At 45.1% G+C, this 23013-nt stretch overlaps 1 protein-coding gene across 2 annotated transcripts in view; it reads left to right on the forward strand.

Annotated features, from left to right (window-relative positions):
- The first annotated feature begins 1677 nt into the window (after positions 1 to 1677).
- ano8b (anoctamin 8b) overlaps positions 1678 to 23013 on the forward strand; it is a 130021-nt gene continuing 108685 nt past the window's right edge. For both annotated transcript variants that reach the window (XM_063032514.1, XM_063032515.1), the window contains exon 1: positions 1678 to 1867. In XM_063032514.1, the coding sequence (XP_062888584.1) occupies positions 1750 to 1867 (118 nt within the window). In that variant the 5' untranslated portion in view covers positions 1678 to 1749. The remainder of the gene's footprint in view (positions 1868 to 23013) is intronic.

Consider the following 23013-nt stretch of genomic DNA (forward strand, 5'->3'; position numbering starts at 1 on the left):
CATTTAAAGTGGATGTTGATAGGCTCTTTATTAATCAGGGTGTCAATGGTTACAGGGAGAAGGCAGTAGAATGGGGTTGAGAGGGATAATAAATCAGCCAAGATGGAATGGTCAATAAGTCTTGAAGGGCCAAATGGCCTGATTCTGCCCCTTTATCTTATGGTCTTATGGTATTAACAAGATACTTGTAAAACAGAAATGTAGCATCAATATCCACTCAATAATGTCCCTCAAACATGATGCGATGATGATAGTCAGTGATATCTCTCTCCTTGGCAAGGAATATTAATGGAGGGGCAACAGATGACAAGGCAAATGATCCGATACATTGGTCAGATGCAGGAAAAGAGGACTAGAAATGAAATATTTCTTTCTATGTTCATTCTATACAACAGAATTAATGAACTGGAAATTCTTATCAGTTCCAAAAGAGACTACTCCCTCACTGCAATCTATTGCTTTACATTGTTAATATATGCTGATATTCACGTATTTGCCCACATTTAATTCATGGGTTTCAATAGGTACATTTAATGTCAGAGAAATGTATACAAGGTACATCCTTAAATTATTTTTCTTCACAGACATCCACGAAGTAGAGGAGTGCCCCAAAGAATGAATGACAGTTAAAATGTTAGAACCCCAAAGTCCCCCTACTCTCCCTCCCATGCACAAGCAGCAAGGCAACAACCCTCCCTCACCCTCGCCCTCACCAGTAAACAAGCATCAGCACCCTCAACCAAGCACTCAAGCTTGTATCTTAACCTTGTACTTTATTTTTTATATAATTCTTAAGTCTTCATAATTTTTGAATGTTGTTGTTTTGGGTTGCAGGTTGTTCCCGCTGACCAGCACACCACAGCAAATTCCTGATCCACGTAAATGTAAATGGCGGATACTGTTGTTCCTGGATCCTTGATTCAGGAATAAAGGTTGTCGGGGAGACAGAGTGAAACTCTCCTGTTCTTCTTTGTGCCATTTGAATTATGTCCACATCAGTGACAAGCTGGTCCATCTGTTTAAGGTCGGCACCCCCAACATTGTAGCACTCTCTCAGTCCCGCTCCACCCTCAGACCAATTAATGCAAACTTCAACACCAACTTGTGTCTCGGAGGCGACACCGCCAACAGATGCCCACTGTTCTAACAGCAGGCAAGACATCTGTAACCTGCAGCTTAAAGGCTCCCATCTTCTCTCCCTAACCTCCTCCATTACTGACGGAGAGTGAGTTAACTTGGCCCGGCCTTTGTTTTTTTAAGTTTTTCTTTTGCCTTCTACGTTACTGCCCTATCGCCCTCTCTGCCAAGCAGTCGCTTGTCACCTCTATGATATCCTCTGCCTATCCCTGTTTGCTCATTTGTACACAATACCTGCGTCAGCTGTCTCACAATATCACCATTCCCCCGACCATCCATCCTTCCGTCAATCTCTGTCACTCATTTCCCCAAACACCCCCCCCCCCCTGTCTTTGTTCGAGGCTCGGGCGGGGACATGAACCGGATGATTAATCGGCTGGTGCATTTTATCCTCTAGCCTTGCTGTGCTTTACTGGTGTCTGTGTGTATTTGTGTGTGAGAGAGAGTGGTTGGGGAGGGAGGGAGGGGGGGTTATGATCAGTAAGAGCTCGCAAGCATTTCAAAAAGCTAAAGAAAAGCAAAGGACGAGGTGTGCTGGGGGGTATTAAGAGACAGACCCCACGCCCCCCTTCATCCCAATGCGACCCGTGTAGGCAGCAGCATCCGTTCCTCATGCCGGAGATGAGGAAAGCAACGGACAAGGAGAGCACCGAGGGGGACAAACGACCTCAGCCCGAGAAGGAGATGGAAGAGGCGACTGAGAACCGGGCGGCCACCGCTGGAGTCCTGGGTGAGTGGAGAAGCGGGTTTCTCCGGGAAAGGAGCAAAGTCACATTGCAGCTTACTGGGGGGAGACAGAGGGGGGACGCGAATCCCTCTTTCAGTTTGCCACAAAAAAAAATGAAGTACATCGGTCGCGTAAGGTGAAGGAGACGGGGTCTGCCCGACATTCAGCTGTAAACTGATGAAAGGAGGCATGGGACTCCCTCACCTTTGGTGGGATCTTGCCTTGCATCACGGGATCATCTGCATTCCCAGTCAGGAGACAAATGGCATGGGCTCCGATTATTTCTTTCCGCAGAAATTCGAGCCTTTTGGGGGGAGGAGGGATGCCGAGTGTGTGTTTTCAAATTCAAAGCTGTATTTACTTATTATAACATTGATCGGAGCGGGTCTGATCATCTCGGACTGCGGACTCCCAGTGACTCCGTGATGCATTAATTTATTGATCCCACAAATGCACCGGATTCCAGTGCTGGCTACGGTACGGGCAGCTGTGCACCAGCTGTGAAGGGTACACGTTTGTTACACGGGAGTCGGATGGTAAATTGCACTCCCAGCAATGCCCAATGCAGCCAGCACAGCTCCTGACCTGCTCACTGATAGGCTGCGTCTCCCTCACATCCGGTCGCCTCTCCCAGCCAGGTGGGTTGCAGTTGTCGATGTTTGTGCCTCCAGTCCCTCACACGGACACGCGCGCACGTATGCATGCACATTTCCACAGGTATATGCGTGTGCAGACACGACTTCACGGTCACACCTGCCACACACGTTCTGAAACACATGCACGCACGTGTAATCACGTACAAATGCTGATATATAAAAAATAATGAGGGGCCACAAGTAGAGTGTATGGTCGGAAAATTGTCCCTATAGTGGATGAAATCAAATATTTAGGGCAGGAGGTTTAGAGGGGATGGAAAGAAGAATCTGCACCTACACACACACACGAATCTGGATCACACTGCCTGAGTGGGTGATGGTAGCAGTGGCTCCCACATCTTCAGAATATTGAGACAAGCCCTTGAATTTCAGAGGCAGAGGTGTAAATGAAATTAGTACGGAAACACGGCTTGCTGGCTCCTCTCTGCAGAGGCTGCCTGGCTGGCTGAGATCCTCCAGCATTGTGTGTGTGTGTGTGTGTGTTCCTTAGTGTGGAGAGAATGCTTGATGGTCTGACCAGCCTATTCCTACGCTGTCTGGCTCTATGTTCTATAAATCCACGGCTCTGAATGTACACACCTTTGCACAGGAGTGCATGTTGACAGTCACAGGAACGTAAATGCACACCCACACGCTAACTAACTATGGAGTGCAGACACGTGCACATATGCATGCTTCGACTCATAAACAGATACACAGAAAAAACGCAAACACGTTGCGGCAAATGTACTTTGCACCAGTCTTCGTGGTGGGAGACACCAGCAGTGAGCCAGAAGTTCAGGAGTGTCAGGGGGCAGAAGTGTGTGAAGTTGCCATCACTAGGGAGAAGGTTCTTGGGAAACTGAAAGGTCTGAAAGTAGAGAGGTCACCTGGACCAGATGATGTACATCCTAAGGTTCTGAAAGAAGAGGCTGAAGAAATTGTAGAGGCATTAGTAGTGATCTTCCGAGAATCAATTGATTTTGTCATGGTACCGGAGGACTGGAGAATTGAAAATGTCACACCACTCTTCAAGAAAGGAGAAAGGTAGAAGAAAGGAAATTATAGGCCATTTAGTCTGACCTCAGTGGTTGGGAAGATGTTGGAGTCGATTGTTAGGGATATGGTTTCGGGCTACTTGGAGGAACATGATAAAATAGGCCGTCATGAGCATGGGTTCCTCAAGGGAAAATCTTACCACACCAATCTGTTGGAATTCTTTGAAGAAATAACAAGCAAGATAGACAAAGGAGAATCAGTGGATGTTGTGTACCTGGATTTTCAGAAGCCCTTTGACAAGATGCCACACCTGAGGCTGCTTACCAAGTTAAGGGCCTTTGCTTTATCCATGCTAGTATCTTTCCTGTAATAACAGTGGCTGATTGGCAGGAGGCAAAGCATGGGAATAAAGGGAGCCTTTTCTGGTTGGCTGCCAGTGACTGTGCTGAGGTCTGTGTTGGGGAGGCCCAGTCATTGGGTATATTTAAGGCAGAGGTTGATAGATACTTGATTAGTCGGAGCATGAAGGGATACAGGGAGAAGGCAGGAGATTGGGGCTGAGAGGGAAAATTGATCAGACATGATGAAACGGTGGAGCCAAATGGCATTATTCTGCTCCAGCATCGTATGGTCTTATAAAGGCACACACATAACTACGTGTACACTTACAGGCATAAACCTGCACACACACATCCAGATACATACACACAAACACAAGGAGGAACTAGGTCACGTGCACCCAGGAGCATGTTCTTAGATGATACGCCTCCCACCCCAGGGTGCTGAGTTCCTGTGTATTACTGTCACTGATGCCTCAGCTCCATTCGGAGAGCCCTGAGGGGGTGCTGTCCTTTGCGGCTCAGTAACAGAACATAGAATAGCACTGTACAGGCCCTTTGGCCCACAAATGTTGTGCCAACCTTCAAACCTACTCCAAGATCAATTGAACCATTCCCTCCCATGTGGCCCTCCATTTTACTTTCATCCATAAATGGTGCACAGTTATTGGTAACCAGACCTCAGACGTGTAGAGTGAGGAGTGGGAATGGGATGGTGAAATTTAAAGTTAAGTAAATCCTATTGGACAGGGCAATCATTTACTGAAATACTAATTATAAAAGAGCCACTTCCCACAGAGTAAATAACATGCCTGCAGCCATTGTTTTGACTTCACAAAATGATCAGTTCAAGGGGTATTATCAACACATCCGCATGATTTATCCAGACTACTTTCACTACTGCAAAATATTCACTGCTAGGTTTCTGCTGAAGAGTTACACTTCCACAAAAAATAATTAATTTCAAAAGCAAATATATTGGAATTTTCTCTTTATTAAATCGAGGGACATTAATGCCACGGATGAATAATTTCCCCTAAGTAACACCACACACTCCCAGGCTGAGTCAAAGTGACTTAAAGAGTAAAGCTCCCTTACACTAACCCATCAAGCACTCCTGGTAAGTGGGTTCGATACAGAGCAAAGCTTCCCGACGCTGACTAACCTGACACTTCCAGGGCAGGGCTAAAGTGGGTTAGATACAGAGCAAGTCTCCCTCTATACTGACCCATGTAGCACTCCTGGAGCAGGGCTAAAGCGGGTTAGATACAGAGCAAGTCTCCCTCTATACTGAGATGGAAATAAGTTGCAGAAACATGTAAAATTAGTCAGCTCCATCATGGGGCTACTGGCCTCCGTAGCATCTTCAAGGATGCTGCCTTAGGAAGGCAGTGTCCATCACTAAGGATCCCCACCACCCAGGACATGCACTCTTCAAACTGTTAGCGGTGGGATGGAGACATACACTCAGTGATTCAGGAACAGCTCCTTCCCCTTTGCCATCTGATTTCTAAATAGACATTGAACACTGCCTCACTACTTTTTTACTTCTGCCCTTTGCACTACTTATTTTGACTACACTATTTAATAGACACATATATTTCCTTTATATTTATTTATCATGTATTTCATTGTGCTGCTGCTGTAAAGTTAACACATTTCATGACAGAAACCGCCAGGATGTTATGTGACAGGTATCACACCAAACTTCCCCAAGCTGCTTAAGTTTCTTCCAATAGTGAGAGTGTTCCAATTCTGTTGAATACTAGAACATTGTAAATGATGTGGCAGACAATAGAACTGTGTTGTTCCCACTTACTCCCTGTGCCCAGATAACAACTACATGAAGCCCTTCCCAGTTTGGCAGTTTCTTAACCCTCATAAAAGAATGACATTCTCAGGGCAGTGGTGAGGAATGAGTGAGCCCCGCGTCTGATACTCCTGGGTGATCTTGTGCTCCCTCTTAAGAGTTAAATACAAGTCAAATCAAATATCAGTATCCGAGTGAGCCACTGACTAAGCTCCCAGTATAAAATTGTAAAAAAGTTTCCTTAGAGGGTTGTGTTTAATGGTGTTCTCCCAGGGTTTGATCAGTTCCTCTTAGCCCTTCAGCAAGGAGTGGGGATATTTTAAGGAACGTGACAGCCTCTGCCATGGCTGGGTGATGACTGTTTGTTCTGTGTGTCAAACAGGGTCAGTGCCTGGTAATTTGTTTTCAATTGCTTTTACCAGATACCCTTTGGAATTTGTTTCATTTTACACTCATTTTACATTCATTTTACACTCGCAAACACTTTGCAATTCTCTACCCTGTGCATTTGTAGATTCATTCAGTGCAAAGATCAGTAGACGCCTGGGTATCAGAGGATCTGGGGGCAAATGGATAAGGCAGGAAAATGGTTGACATAGAAGATTAGCTGTGATCTTACCGAATGGTCGAATAGGCTTGAAGAACCAAATGGCCAATTCCTGCTCTTGTGCCAAGTAAAGTTGAAAGTGGAGACTAGGTGTTGAGCATGAGTGAATGAGCACCATTCTCAAGGAAGGTCATATTGAGGAAGGAGGCTGGCAGGGAAGATAGTAGATGGGGAAAGGTATTCAGGATGTAAAAGTCAAAAGCTCAATGTGCAACGCTTCTTCCCCCTCAACCACAAACCATCTCAAGGCAGCAAATCCAATGGCTATGTGTAACCCTGCCTCAGTGTGTCTTTCTGACTGGCGCAATCAAACCTGGTGGCATGCAGGTGAGCTGTCCCATGACCTGGCCCATAGTCATCATTTGAGCAGCATCACAAGTCAACTGGGCCAATAGTAATACAGTTTGTGGAGCTTGATGTGCAGAAAATGGCTGCTGCATTTGTTACAGTGTGTCAATAATCTCAATACAGATAACAATAAGTTTGAAAGAGTGCAGAGAAAGCATACACGGACATTGCCAGGTCTTGAGGAGCTGAGTTATTTGGAAAGTTTGAATAGATTAAGACCTTATTCCCTGGAGTGTAAGAGAATAAGGGAGATTTGATCGAGGTATGCAATATTATTCAAGGTGTAGAGAGAATAGATGCAAGCAAGCTTTTCTCACTGAGGTTGGGTGAGACTAGCACTAGAAGTCGTGGGTTAAGGGTAAAAGGTGAAATGTTTAAAGGGAATATGAGGGAGATCTCCTTCACAGAGTGTGGACTGTGCTGCCAGCGGAAGTGGTGGATGTGGGCTCAATTTCAACATTTAAGAGTAGTTTGGATAAATACATGGATGGGAGGAGTATGGAAGTGGGGCAATGGTCTGGGTGCAGATCAATGGGACTAGATAGAATAATAGTTGGCATGGACTAGGTGGGCTGAAGGGCCTGTTTCTGTGCTGAAGGACTCTATGACTAGCTGGAATTGTGAAAGGTATTTCCAGGCTGTAGGTTGTTTCTTAAACTGAATGGACGTAATTTGCTGTGTGAAGGCTCGTCTTACGGGCTGCGGGTGTCACCGACAAGTTCAGTATTTATTGCCCGTCCCTAATTGCCTTTGAGGAGGAGGTGGTGAGCAGCTGCTTCGAACAGCTGCAGTCCCTGTGCTGAGGACACATCCATGGTGTTGTTGAAGAGCTCCCTAGAACTTCCACCCACTGACGATGAAGGAACGGCGATATATTTCCAAGTCAAGGTGGTGAGTGTCTTGGAGGGGAACCTGAGGATGGTGGTGTTCTTGTCCTTCATGGTAGAGGTTGTGGATTTGGGAAGCGCTGGTGGAGTAGCCTGGGCACGTAACTGCAGTGGATCGAGTACTGTAATGTGAGAGGCCGGGACAAACGAAAGCTGACATACCCAGCAGTATCTGTCAGACAGCAGATAGATCGGAGATGATTGAATCACCAGCCCTAACAGTAGTGACACTTCAAATTTCCTTTTCTCGCATTCTAACCCAGCTGTCATTCCAGTCAGGAGATAAGGGCAGTGCCATTATCTTCCCTTTGTGTTTATGTAATTGTTTTTGCAAAATTCCGCATGTTGGAAGTAGATGCAGCAACGACCTTCAAGGGACTGGAGTGCAAACCAAGAAGCTGGTTTAATATAGTATCTTTAACACTTTAATGAGGCTTTTTCCTCAGAGTGGCTGAATCCAGATCAGAGGCAGTCTCAAGATAAGGGGTTGGATATTCAGGAGGAATTGCATCACTCGAAGTCTTGTCAATCTTTGGGGCTGTGGGTGCTCAGTCACTGAGATATTTAAAGCTGAAATTAAAGAATTTTGGACTCCAAGGGAAGCAAAGAATAAGGCAGGGGGTGAAACAGAAAAGAGTGTGTGCTGGAAATCCAAAACAGTGGAGAGGGGAATAGAGTTGGTGTACTGAGAAAGCACAAGGTAGGCTGTCATCTTACTGCTGTCTGTAAGGAGTTTGTATGTTGTCCCTGAGACACTGTGAGTTTTGTCTGGGTGCTTCAGATTCCTTGCACATCCCAAAGACATTCAGGTTAGTAGGTTGTGGGCCCACTGTGTTGGCATCAGAAGCATGGCAACACTTGAGGCCTGCCCCCAGCATATCGTTGGACTGTGTTGGCTGTTGACGCAAAGAACACTTTTCACTGTATGTTTTGATGTTTTAACGTACTTGTGACAAATCGAGCTAATTCTTATGACTAATCCAAGAGGGCATAACTTTAGGGATTAGGCATGGGGGACGATATCAGAGACAGTTTTTTTTACATAGAATGGGAGGTGCCTGGAAGGCATTGCCGGGGGTGATGCCAGAGGCAAATACATTAGGGACATTTAAGAGACTCTTAAATAGGCACATGGATGAAAGAAAAATGGAGGGTTATGTGGGAGGGAAGAGTTAGATTGATCTTGCAGTAGGCTAAAGAGTTGGTGCATCATTATAGGCTGAAGGGCCTGTGCTGTGCTGTCCTGTTCTATGTTATGTGTTTATTGAATGACAGTGTAGGCTTGAGGGGCCGAGTGGCCTCCTTCTGAAGGTGTTGTATCTGTTGTACCAGAAATATCATTTAAAACCAAATATAGAAAGAATATTGTTTCCAACCATAGGCATCCCCCAAGTGTTTTACAGTCAATAACATACCTCTTGAAAATGCAGTCACTGTCTTTCTGGCAAGATGTACTCCCTCAGCACTGCCTGTCCAACTGTGCAGTGCTCCCTCAGTACCACCCCTCCGACAGTGCGGCATACCCACAGTGTTGCCTCTCTGACAGTGTGGTGGTACTGTCCCTCTGACAAAGTGGCATGCCGTCAGTACTAGCCCCTGAACAGAATGGCACCTTCTCAGTTTCATTTCCATGGTACCTGTGCCCAAGATCACATGCACAAATATTCTGCTGGCCCATGGCATGGAGTGCTGCCCCTCAATTCTTTAAACCCCGCCCATAATAAAATCTAGATAATCATTACCTTTACTGCCAAATGAAGCAGCAAAGGATTTTTTTTACAACCAGAGAGCAGTGAGATGTTTTCACAGGAAACATCTCTCGCTGGATTGGCGCCAGCTAGACAGTTGCAAGAAGACTTGACATTGGATAATGCGTTTTGAAATTCTCACAGTTGACCAATTACAAGTCAGATATAAAATATTTGTCATCATTAGTGCAGCAACAGAAGTCTCACTGAGAGTAAATTGTATTTATTTAACTTTCCTTGATCTTTAATGAATATGCACCAAAGCTTATAATTTCACATTTGCAGTTCTTATGTTATATATGAGGTAGAAAAACAGTACTATTTAAAAATGATGTTATTTTTTAACTGTCTTTTTAAATGATTTTAGAGTTAATTTTCTAAAATGCTGCAATAATTTCAGTCTCTGTTATACCTTATTAATAGTGAAACAATGAATGTGCACAAATAAGCAACAGGCTCATCCTTTTTCCTTAAAAATGTCCATAATTATTGTTACTAATTCAGTAATCAGTGATGATCTCAGCTCAAAATTGCCATGGCAAGTGAGCGAAGTTTTTAGAAGATTATCACCCATTTAGGCCGACACTCTCAAATGTGTTTGTATTCTCCACTTCTGCACTAGGCTCTCTATCTCCTTATCGCTTAGTGCCACACTCACTAAAGACTGAGTAGCAGTGCGGCCCATCCAAACGAACAGCTAATACACCACACAGCATGATCACACTAATAGAAATGCGATATCATCAGATAATCAGTTTTAATGATATTCATTGAGTGATAAATGTTGGCAGTCATTGACACCGGGTAGATCCACTGTTCTGGTACTGTGGAATTCTGTATCATTCGTGATAACAAGTGATGATGATTCCAGATGATTTGAATGATAACACCTTTTCCAAAGCATTGCCACTCTGGTAGAGTAGCATTTCCTCAATACTACCCCACTGTGGGTGAGGCACTCCCTCAGTGTAACCTCTTTGATGGTGGGTCATTCCATCAGTCTTGCCTCTCAGTACTGCTGTTAAGTGCTCTCTCAGTCCTGCCCATCCATATTGTGGCATTCCATTAGTGCTGCCCCTCGGACTGGGTGGCTCCCCCGGTGCTGCCCCCCGGGCAGGGCGGCTCCCCCGGTGCTGCCCCCCAGGCAGGGCGGCTCCCCCGGTGCTGCCCCCGGACAGGCAGCTCCCTCGGATAGTGCATCTCCCTCAGTGCTGCCCCTCTGACAGAGCTAACACCCCTTATAGTGCACTGGAGCGTCATATTAAAATGTTGCCTGTGGCATTGGACTTGAACCCAGCTGACTGTGAATAGCTGAGTGTAAACTGACACTTGTCATGAACAAAGATGCTCAGACAGGTAACTTGGCTGGGCTTGTATCCCCTGGAGTTTAGGAGAAAGAGAGATGACGTGATTAAAACACATGAAATCTCAAGGAACACATGAATTCTCCAACAGGAGAATCTAGAACAGAAATCAATGTTTAAAAATAAGGGGGTCACCCATTTAAGACAAGGATGATGTTTTTTTCTCAAAGGGTTGTGAGTGTGGAACTTTCTCAATTAGCTGTGGAAGCAAGGTTTGTGTATTTTTAAGGCAGAGTTCAATAGATATAGTAGATGATAAGCAAATGGGTGAAAGGTGACGTTGGCTAGATAGGAATGCAAAACTGAGATTACAGCAGATCAGCCAGGATCTTATTAAATGATGGAGCAAGATCAAGAGGCCAAGTGGCTTGCTTTTGCTTTTAATTTTCATGTTTGTATGACCTTGTTCCAGAGGCAGGTGTTAATGTGTGACTTCGATGAAATGAGAGAGATGGAAAGTGACGAGGTTTAGAGAGGGAATATCAGAGCTCAGTGCCTGGGAATTTGAGAGCACAGCCGACAGTGGTTGGAGTGATTAAATTCAGGAGAAGCACAGCGGTCTCAGAGTGTAATAATGCTGGAAGAGGTTGCAGAAAGAAAGCTGATAGTTATGGGATTTTAAGATGAAGCCTGAGAAACAAACTATTCTTGTCTGTGTAATTGGAGCAATGAATACTGTTATGTTTTGTAACTCCAAAACATAAAAATTGGTTGGGTTGAGTTCTCCGTTCTTGGCAATTGGAAATTGTCAAGATCAGAGAACAACTCAACCCAACCATCAACCAACTGAGCTACACATTTAACAAATTATTTCCATTCTAAAAACTAATTGAAAAGAAAACAAGGGAGCCAGGAATGCTAGTCTAACTTAATTTTTACTTTAAGCAAGGAGCATACGAATGACGTGGCGGTGTAATAACGTATGCCATTTACGTACTTTTACATATTTCACACAATGCATTATGTAAACAACAAAGAATGCCTAATTAACCAATATATTTACAATATTACTCAAATATTACTGAAATATTAAATACACAACACTCCTCCCTGCTTAGCTATAAACCAACTCAATATAGAATGCATCTCAACTTGTATACAGAATTGGAAAGGGTGATGAATGCAGGACTGGAGGTGTTATATTTGAATTCACGCAGGATACAAAATAAGGAAGTTGATCTTGTAGCACAGTTAGAGATTAGCAAGAATGATGCTGAGGGTATCACAAAGCCATGCTGAAAGGCGAACGTAATCGGGATACACAAGGAGACATAATCTATCGAAAAGACAGGCAGGTAAAGAGAGGAGGAGTGGCTATGCTGGTAAAAAGTTAAATCAAATCCTGAGAAAGCGGTGACATAGGATCGGAGAATGTAGAATCCTCGTGGGTGGAGTTAAGAAACTGCAAGGGTAAGGAGACCCTGATGGGAGCTGTTTACACGCCTCTGAAAATTAGCCAGAATGTGGTTTACAAAGTGAGATAGAAAAAGCGTATCAAAAAGGCAATGTTATATTAGTGATGGGGGATTTCAGTATGCAGATTCATTGGGAAAATCAAGTTGGTGCTGGATCCCAAGAGAGAGAATTTGTAGAATGCCTCCCAGATGGTTTTTGGAGCAGCTTGTGGTTGGGCCACTAGGGGATCAGCTATTCTGGATTGGGTGTTGTAAAATGAAACGGACATGATTAGGGAACTTGAGGTAATGGGCCCCTTGGGTAACAGTAATCATAGTACAATAGAATTTATCCTACAATTTGAAAAGGAGAAGCTACGGTCTGATGTATCAGTATTCCAGTGGAGTAGAGCGAATTACAGAGGCATGAGAGTGGAGCTGGCCAAAGTTGATTGGAAGGGGACACTAGCAGGGATGACAGCTAAGGAGCAGTAGCTGGAGTTTCTGGAGCAATTCAGAAGGTACAGGATAGATACATCCCAAAGAAGAAAAGGTATTCTAAAGGCAGGATGACACCATCGTGGCTGACAAGGGAAGTCAAAGCCAACATAAAAGCAAAAGAGAAAGCATGTAATAGGACAAAAATTCATTGGAAGTTAGAGGATTGGAAATATTTTAAGACCATAAGTTACAGGAGCAGAATTAGGCTATTTGGCCCATCAAGTCTGCTCTGCCATTTCATCGTGAGTTTTCCTCTCAACCCCAATACTCTGCCTTCTCCCCGTATCCCTTCATCCCCTGACTAATCAAGAATCTATCAACCTGCACCTTAAATATACATAAAGACTTGACCTCCGCAGATGGCTGTGTCAACAAATTCAACAGATGCACCACCCTCTGGCTAAAGAAATTCCTCCTCATCTCCGTTCTAAAAGGATGCCCCTCTATTCTGAGGCTGTGTCCCCTGGTCTTAGATTCTCCCACAATAGGAAACGTCCTCTCTGTCGAGGCCTTTCAACATTCGATAGGTTTCAATGAGGTCACCCCTCATTCTTCTGAATTCCAGTGAGTACAGACCTAGAACCACCAAACGCTCCTCGTATGACAAGCCATTCCATCCTGTAAACCAACAGAAGGCAACTAAAAACCCATAAGGGTGGGAAAGATTAAATATGAAGGTAAGCTAGCCAATAATATCAAAAATGATATCAAACGCCCTTTCAGATATATAAGGAGTAAAAGTGGTTGAGAGTAGATACTGGACCACTGGAAAATGACGTTCAAGAGATAGTAATGGGGGACAAGGAAATGGCAGATGAACTGATTAAGTATTTTGCAGCAGTCTTCACTGTGGAAGATGCTGGTAGTGTGCTTGAAGTTCAAGAGTGTCAAGGGGCAGAAGTGAGTGCAACTGTGATTACTAGGGAGATGGCACTTAAGAAACTAAAAGGTCTGAGGGTAGATAAAGTCACCTGATGGACTAAATCCCAGGGTTCTGACAGAGGTGGCTGAAGAGATTGTGGAGGCACTAGTAATGATCATTCAAGAATCAGTAGATTCTGGCATGGTTCCAGGGGACTGGAAAATTGCAAATGTCACTCCACACTTCAAGAAGGGAGGGAGGCAGTAGAAAAGAATTTATAGATTAGTTAGCCTGGCCTCAATGGCTGGGAAGATGCTGGAATCGATTGTTAAGGATGTGGTTTCAGGGTAGTTGGAGGTACAAGACAAAATAGTCTGAAGTCAGCACGGTTTCCTAAAGGGGAAATTTTGCTTGAAGTCTTAAAGAAATAACAAGCAGGACAGACAAAGGAGAATTGGTAGTTGCTGTGAACTTGGATTTTCAGAAGGCCTTTGACAAGGTGCCGCACATGAAGTGGCTAAACAACATAAGAGCCCAGGGTATTACAAGAAAGATACTAGCATGGCAGCAGGCAAAGAGTGGAATTAAAGGAGTCCTTTCGGGTTGACTGCCGGTGACTAGTGGAGTTCCATAGGGGTCTATGTTGGGACCACTTTTTACGTTGTATGTCAACGACTTGGATAATGTAATTGATGGCTTTGTCACCATGTTTGCAGACAATACGAAGATAGGTTGGGGGGCAGGTAGTGTCAAGTAAACAGAGAAACTGCAGAAAGGCTTGGACAGATTAGGAGAATGGGCAAAGAGGCAGCAGATGGAATACAGTGTCAGGAAGTGTATGGTCATGCGCTTTGGTAGAAGAAATAAAAGCATAAACTATTTTCCAAAAGGGGAAAAAATTCAAATTCTGAGGTGCAAAGGGATTTGGGAGTCCTGATGCAGGATTCCCTAAAGATTAATTTACAGGTTGAATCAGTGGTAAGGAAGGCCTGTACTTGCTGGAGCTTAGAAAAATAAGGGGGCATCTCATTAAAACTGTTTGAATATTGAAAGGCCTAGACAGTGTGGATGTAGAGAAGATGTTTCTTATAAGAGCACAGGACACAGCCTCAAAATAGGGGGACGCCCATTTACAGCAGAAATGAGGAGGAATTTCATTAGGCACAGTGATGAATCTGTAGATTCATTGCCACAGGTGGCTGCATGCATTTAAGGCGGAGGTTGATGGGATCTTGATTAGTCAGGGCACGAAAGGTTATAGGCAGAAGGCAAGAGAATGTGTTGAAAAGGGAAATGGATCAGCCATGATAAAATGGCGGAGCAGACTCGATGGGCTGATTGGCCTACTTCTGCTCCTATATCTTATGGTCAAATATACACAATATAATACAACTACTGTATAGACCTCCACAGCATAGTAAATTTAAATTGTCCCATTCAGTCCTAAAGTTTTAATCCCAACCAGTTCCCCTCCACCACCACTCTCCTCCATTTAGCGGAACTTGTCCTCACTCTTCAAAGTTTTTCCTTTGGCTCCTCCCACTTGCTTCAAACAAAAGGTGTAGCCATGGGCACTCCCATGGGTCCCAGCTATGTCGGCATGTGGAGCAGTCCATGTTCCAAGCCACACTGGTGTCACTCCCCAACTTTTCCTACGCTACATCGACAGCTGCCTCGGTCTTGCTTCTTGCACCCATGTGGAGTTCGTCGACTTCATTAACTTTGCCTCCAACTTCCACTTTGGTCCATTTCCAAGAACTCCCTCCCCTTTCTCGACCTCTCTGTCTCTATCTTTGGAGACAGCTTATCCACTGATGTCTATTATAAACCCACAGATTCTCACAGCTACATGCACTATACCTCTTCCCACCCTGTTACTTTTAAAAATGCATCCCCTTCTCTCAATTCCTCTGTGTCTGCTGCATCTGCTCTCAGGATGAGGCTTTTCATTCCGTAACGAAGGAGGTGTCATTTTTTCAAAGAAAGGGGTTTCTTTTCCTCCACCATCAATGCTGCCCTCAACTACATCTCTTCCATTTCATGCATGTCTACCCTCACTCAGTCCTCCCACCACCACTCCAGGGATAGGGTTCCTCTTGTCCTCACCTACCACCCCACCAGACTCCACGTCCATTCGTCCCTCCCCACTGATCTCCCTCCTGGTACTTATCCTTGCAAGCGGAACAAGTGCTACACCTAGTCCTACACCATCTCCCTCACTACCATTTAGAGCTCCAAACAGTCCTTCCAGGTGAGGCGACACTTCACCTATGTGGTCTGGTGGGATCGTATACTACGTCCGGTGCTCCCAGTGTGGCCTCCTATATATCAGTGAGACCCGACGTAGATTGGCAGACCGCTTCACCGAGCACCTGTGCCCTGTCCACCAGAAGAACCAGGATCTCCCAGTGGCCACCCATTTTAATTCCACTTCCCATTCCCATTCTGATATGTCAATACATGGCCTTCTCCACTGTCGCGATGAGGCCTCACTTAGGTTGGAGAAACAACATCTTGTATTCCGTTTGGGTAGCCTCCAACCTGAAGGAATTGAACATTGATTTCTCGGTCTTCTGGTAATGCTGCCCCCTCCCCCCAACTTCACCATTCCCCATTCCCTTTCTCTTTCTTGCCGTATCTCCTTGCCTGCCCACTGCCTTCCTCTGGTGCTTTCTTCCATGGCCTTCTGTCCTCTCCTACTAGATTCCCCCTTCTCCAACCCTGTATCTCCTACACCAATCAACTTCTCAGCTCTTTACTTCACCCCTCTCCTCCCCTCCTAGTTTCACCCATCACCTTGTGTTTCTCCCTCCCTTCCCCCATCTTTTAACTCTACTCCTCATCTTTTTTTCTCCAGTCCTGCTGAAGGGTCTTGGCCTGAAATGTCGACTGTCCATAGATGCTGCAAGACCTGCTGAGTTCCTCCAGCATTTTGTGTGTGTTGCTTGGATTTCCAGCATCAGCAGATTTTCTCTTGTTTGTTGTTTAATCACTGTGAAGGTTTCTTACTCTTGTGGAATAACGTCCTTCCTGACAAGGGGGATCACTCTGCTTGCCAGGCGAGACGTGTGGCTGCGAAACAATCTCAGGTTCTGGGGCCTCCTCCATGGTGATTGTAGGTGTTGACTCTAAGACTGCAGGAAGTGGTTCTGAAAGCTCTGGACACCTTTCTTATCTAACAATTGACTTTGCTGTCTTCAACTGATTGATGTGTCGTCTTCTGATGGCATCAGGCACAACCTTCACTGTGTGGTCCAGTTCTTTCCGAGTATCCACTTTTGATCAGCCCCATAGTCCCTCGCCAGGACTGCTTGTCCAGGAGTGAAAGATCAAACCTCCTTATTTGAGCAGCCCTAAGTTTGTCTCAGCTGTTTGTCCTGCCTTCTCCCTCTGAGATTGGGGTTGAGGGGATCCAAATGTGAAGGCGGGGAATGACCCAGGAACAGCTCGGCTGGTGAGTTGTTGATTACGGAGTGAGCTACATTATGACATGCAAGGAGGAAATCGGTGAGCATCTGATTCAGTGTCAGCATAGTGCGTTCTTTGAACTCTGGACAAACCTTTCCACCAAGCCAATCAGTAGTGGGGTGGTACAGTGCAGATGTAACATGTCTTATTCCATTCATGTTCAGGAATGACTGAAACTGTTCCATTGTCACTGACTAAGAGTTCTGGAACACCAGTCTGTCTGGTTGGATTGTACAACTCTCAATTCCCACATATTGCAACCTCCATTGAGGGCAGGTTCATTCCGGCGCTGATAAAAATGGGGCAACTGGAAATCCTGCCGCACATTCCAGCCATTTTGGGTGACCATGTGATCCTGAGACAGTGTGGGATCTTTTCTAGTTTCCCCTTAGTTCATCTCTGTCGTAACACGGAGACTTTCGATTAGCTTTGGGGAGTATGTGTCAAGATGAGTGTCAACTTTTGTAACTGTTTCAGGTATTTCCTTTTCCAAGGGTAAACTGGACAATCCATCAGCATTTCCATGATTAATCGTCCTCTTGAATTAAATCCTGTACTTGTGTCCTCCAAGAAACAGAGCCCATCTCTGTATTTGTGCTGCTGTTGTTAGTGGAATGACTGTCTGTGGATTGAAAATGAGCGCCAGTGGTTGATGGTCAGTAATGAGGGTAAAATCTCTTCCATACAAGTACTGGTTGAAATGTTTTACACCTCAGCCAGACTCAAGGCCTCTCTGACAATCTGTGCGTAAATTGTCTCTGCAGTGGTAAGGGAATGTGATGCTTTGGGGAATTCACTTTCTTCACTCATAACATCTGACCTGACTGTGTCTGTCTCATTAGGTGAGGTATCACAGGCAGGTTTCACTAGATATGTGTGAGTACAGCATCTGATCTCACTATTTCTTCTGTCTTTTGGAAAGCCACCTCCCACTGCTTTGTCCATTGCCATTTCTTCTCGATCTGTAGCAGTGAGTTCAAGGGGTGGAGCACAGTAGCCAGGTTTGGTAGGAACCTGTTATAGTAATTGACAAACCCTGAAAGGACTGCATATGTGACACGCCCTTTGGCCTTGGGGCAGCAACCACTGCTTGACACTTACGTACACTTGTGCAGACTTAGGTACATCTTGTTCATCAATAGTGTGACCATAGTAAGTGATGGTTGGTTTACAGAATTCACACTAGTCGTGCTGTGCTCTGAGCCCATCATCTTCTTCCCTTTTTAACACTGTCTTCAGATTTTGGATATGTTCCTTGTCATCCTTAGCCGGAACGATGATGTCATCCAGGTAGAACCGAGTGCCTGGGCAGCCTTGCAGCTCCTGGTCCATTGCTTTCTGCCAGAGTGCAGGTGTAGATGTTACTCCAAAAATAAGCCTATTATACAGATAAAGCCATTTGTGAGTGTTTATGGTGAGAAACAATTTGGACTATTCTTCCATCTCCATCTGTAGGTAGTTCTCAACTAGGTCCAGTTGCTGAAGTGTTTTCCTCCAGAAAATATCCTCCATTAGAAGGTATTGGTCTACTTTCATGACTGGGTTGATGGGAACCTTAAAATCGACGCAGGTCCTGACTGACCCATTCTTCTTGGCTACTGGGACCACTGGCTCTGTCCGTGGGCTCCACTCAACCTTGGAAAAGCCTCCATGAGATCTAGCTCACTGGCTACCTTATCACAGATGGTATTAGGAACCAGATGGGCTTTGTAAAACTTGCGTGTGGTATTTTTATTTAACACTATTTTACCCTTGATATGATTGAGTTTTTCAGTGCCATTCCGGACACTGCTCTGGCATCACCCAGTAACTTAATTCTTAGTTGACTCTTTTGCAGTGGATGTGGCATGCAAATGCTGGATTGATCACCAATCAAGTTGTAGTTGGCTTAGCCAATCACGACCCCACAATGCTGGCCCTCCTGGTTTTACCACCATACAAGCCCAATAGGATTTGTCATTTGTTGTATTTCACAGATACAGATGTCATTCCCACAGGAATTATCTTTTCTCCAGTGTCAGTTCCTAGTTAGATATCTGCAGGCTTCAGTTCAGTATCTTTGAAATGCCATTCAAACTCATTTTGTGGAATGACTGAACCAGTGTCCAATTCCATTTTAATTAATTTGCTGTTCACTTCTGGTGTAAGCCATATTGTTTGTCTATTGTTAGGTTTTACATGGATGCCCATTTCTGTGCCACTGTCATCATTATCAGATTTTTCATTGACGTTATGCAGATAAGTTCTCTATCTGGAACCGCAATTTGACCTTTTATCTTTTCTTCTTTCCTGTGCAACCTGTTTATTTTTGCCTTCCTGATAAGCCCTTTGAATGCCTCCTGCTTTGTTGCACTTTTTTGCAAGTTTCGCCTTTAAATCTGTATTGATCTGGTGTACGTGATCTCCTGCCACAATTTGTTCAGCCATCTAGGTTTCTGTTTGGACGTTGAAATTTTGTTCACGCTCACTTTCATTCCTGACTGCAACTCAGTTATGCCTGTCTGCTGTTTCCATTGCTACAGCAATTTCAACTGCTCTGTTAAATATCCATTAAAACTGACACTGCGAGGTTTTCAGTTAATAGCAGACAACATGATTCACTTTGAATGCATTTATTGATGATTCAGTAATATCCCAGAATGACATCAAGCCATTCAGCAACTCCAGACCTCTGCACCTACCTCCTCCCACCCCCTCAACCACTCAATCTCTCCTACTCTTTTTTCCCCCTGTGTGTTTATTCACCTCCTTTTTAAATCACCTTTATTGTTCATCCCCACCAGGACCTGTTGGTGTCAGTTCCACATTTCCCTTGCTCCCTGGGGAATAGTTTCTCCTGAGTTCCTTGTTGGATTCATTAGTGACTGTCTCAGTTGAGGACCCTGAATGCTGGTCTCCCTTGGAGTTAGAAATACCATCTCTACATCTTCTTATTCTCAGGCCCCCACACAGGACAGGGAATGGCATGCTCCCGTTCCAGTTCTGTGATTTCTGATGCACACTATCTCTGCAAATATCTGGTCAAATTCCTTGTGCCATGGAATCTTTTGATGTACGGCTCATTGCTCGGTCCTTGGATATTAATTATTTATTTATCCGTCTATCTATTTATTTTTGAGGTCCATCCGGCCCTTCGAACTGCACCACCCAGCAACCCCCAATTTAACCCTAGCCTAATCATGGCACAATTTACAATGACCAATTAACCTACCAACCGGCACGTCTTTGGACTGTGGGAGGAAACTGAAGCACCCGGAGGGAACCCACACAGTCACAGGGAGAATGTATTAACTCCTTACAAACAGCAGTGGGAATTGAACCTGGGTCGCTTGTACTACGCTGCTGTGCTGCCCAATGCCATCATCTGTTGCCCTGGAGTCCCATCTCTCTTCTGTCTGTGCCTCATGTACCTGGGATGGAGTTTAACAGAGTATCCTAGCATCCAGACCCGCACTAACACCAGATGTCCTCTCTACCTGGCAAGTTATCCCTTTCCAGTTCTAAACACACTAAATGGAGGCTTTAGTTTGTGGACCCTAACTGTGAAACTCATTGTATTGATTTTACTGCGCCACTCTGCTGCTACTACAGAGCACTCTGCTCAGCAGGGTTGAGTTTCTCATTTATATTTGATGGGAATTCTATCTATGTTTTGTGAAACATCACATGATCCCAGGCAGGGAACAGCCCAAGTAATCCGTTCCACAATTACACAGGCTGAGAACCGACTCAGAGTTACTCACACCCGGAAGGATAAAGGCAGCGACACCCTGCATCTTGTGTGGAACCTTAGTACACCAGAATATCGCCAGGATTTTCATGTGAACCCTCTGAAACTGAACATCATAATTGGACCAGAATCTGATTTATTATCACTGACATGTGCCGTGAAAATTGTTGTTTTGTGGCAGCAGTACAGTGCAAGACATAAAAATCACTATAATATAAAAAACTGCAAAGGAGGAATGACAAGGTAGTTAACCACAAACAGGAGAAAGTCTGTAGAGGCTGAAAATCCAGAGCAACACACACAGATCACCGAAGAAACTCAGCAGGTCAGGCGGCATCTATAGAAAAGAGTAAACAGATGACGTTTTGGACCAAAACCATTCTTCAAAACTGAAAAGGAAGGGGGCAAGATGCCAGAATACAAAGGTGGGGGGGAGGGGAAAGAGGCAAGCTCAAAGTCAGATTATCGTCGATGATTTTGTATGAGGATTGGTGGGGTTTACAGAGAATAGTGAAGGGGGCAAGCGGGAAGGTCTGGAAACACAGAAGCCAGTGTTTGGGGGATGTTGGGTGAGTGGGGCAGTGCAGGGGATCAGGATCAGAAAGAACAGCATGGAATGGGATAGGGAATTAGTTCTCTGAAGACTTCTTCAAAGTGAAATGAAGTAACAGTGGGGATGGAGGGGGGAGGGATAGGGTTAAAGAGTTAGGTCATGATCCCACTGAACAATGGAATCGGCTTGACATGCTGATTAGCCTTCTCCTGTTGCCATGTGAATCACCCCTGAGGAGACAGTTCAAATGATCACTATAGCCGGAGCACTCCGGAGAAGTTTATGCTCAGCTCCGGCTCTGTGGAGGAGCTGAACTGGAGCTTGACGGTCTCAGTGTGAGCAGCGAATTCCCTGCACCAGCACAGTCTCTGTATACTATATCTGGAGACTGTGTCATCATAGCCAGTTTGAGCATAGCGAGCTCCCATGGCCAGCACTCTGATAATGACCCCCTGGTTGGGGAATACACACCGGGACAACCTCTCTCAGTCTTCTTCTGAAGTGCCAAAAGATCTTTCTGATCACATAAGAGAGAAGATGTCTCAGGTTCTGCTCTGTCTGACAAGCAACTCATAGGATCGTGCAGGCTCTGGCCCAGGGATGTTGGGATACAGAGAGGGGAGAGGGATCTGAGCCCAAACCTTATGATTTGGAGGTACAGTGACATCCAAAGTACTGGTGGAGGGCTGAGAACCCTCCTCCCAAATGGACACCCTGCACCAGCAATGGATGAAGCAGGGTCAGGGGAACAGGGAAGGGGCATTGGTAACAGCAGTGAAATGATTGAGAGTTGTCGATTGCCGCAGTGGGAGAGGAGGAGCTGGGCTATGGAGACAAGGACCAATCAAAGATCAGCATGACCTCACGCACAACCATCTAGGTCAGAGGGATACCTGGAGAATGGGTCCCTAGGCCCCCTTTTTACTCTGCGATGTGATTCAGGAAACACAAATGATAAGGAAAAATAGGACTCCCGATGCCTGCCTCTATCTGTACACTTAATATGGATGTTCTGGTCTGGGCACCACACCATTCCCCTTCTTGAAGGAATCTTAAACCCCATGGCTACTGCCACAGTCTCCACTCTGCTTGAGGTCTCCCTGACCCTGGAAATCCCTTCATTAGGGTCATTTGTCCATCTCTACCTCAGCCCAGTCCCCACCCGCTACCTGCCCATTGACTGCTGACCTTTGTCCAAAACCCCCACCAGTCACCAGCCTGCACACGATCTTTCCTACCAGCCCATAATTGATGTTGGGAGTGGTTACAAGGAAGAGAGGGCCAGAAGGAGGGAGCCATGATGGTCCCAGATGGCTGCTGGTGAATGAATGACAGAGCAGACTCAATAGGCTGAATGGCCTAATTCTGCCACTAGATTTTATCGGATTATCGTCAGGAATTGATAGCTTTCCTGAGAGGAACAGGATTAGGAGGGTTTTGGGGTCTTTGTCCTGTGCTATTACGTTTCTCAGAGCTACAAATAAGCTAAGGGCGGCTGAGGATATCGAACTGTTCAATGCCTCAAGTTTTCATTTCTAAGCAAATGGGTTTCCTGCTGTGAGAAATGTTATCTCCACCCCACTATTAAATCTACCCCAGTCATCTTTATTTGAAAAAGAGGAATGATAGCCTCTCACCCCTTTCTGGTTACAAATGACAGGGTACGTAATACATCTTGCAGCTTATCAATGCCTGTAACATAGTAAACATGAGCTTACTGTCACAGTTATCAACCAATCTTCACAAGGGGTGAAGTTCCTCTGTGCCTCCACACACAAAACGCTGGAAGAACTCAGCAGGCCAGGCAGCATCTATGGAAAAGAGTTAACGGTCAACGTTTCGGGCCGAGACGTTTCATCGGGACTCCAGTCTCAGCCCAGAACATTGACTGTTTATTCTCTTCTA

The sequence above is a fragment of the Mobula hypostoma genome, chromosome 24 (assembly GCF_963921235.1).
Source record: "Mobula hypostoma chromosome 24, sMobHyp1.1, whole genome shotgun sequence".
NCBI lineage: Eukaryota > Metazoa > Chordata > Chondrichthyes > Myliobatiformes > Myliobatidae > Mobula > Mobula hypostoma.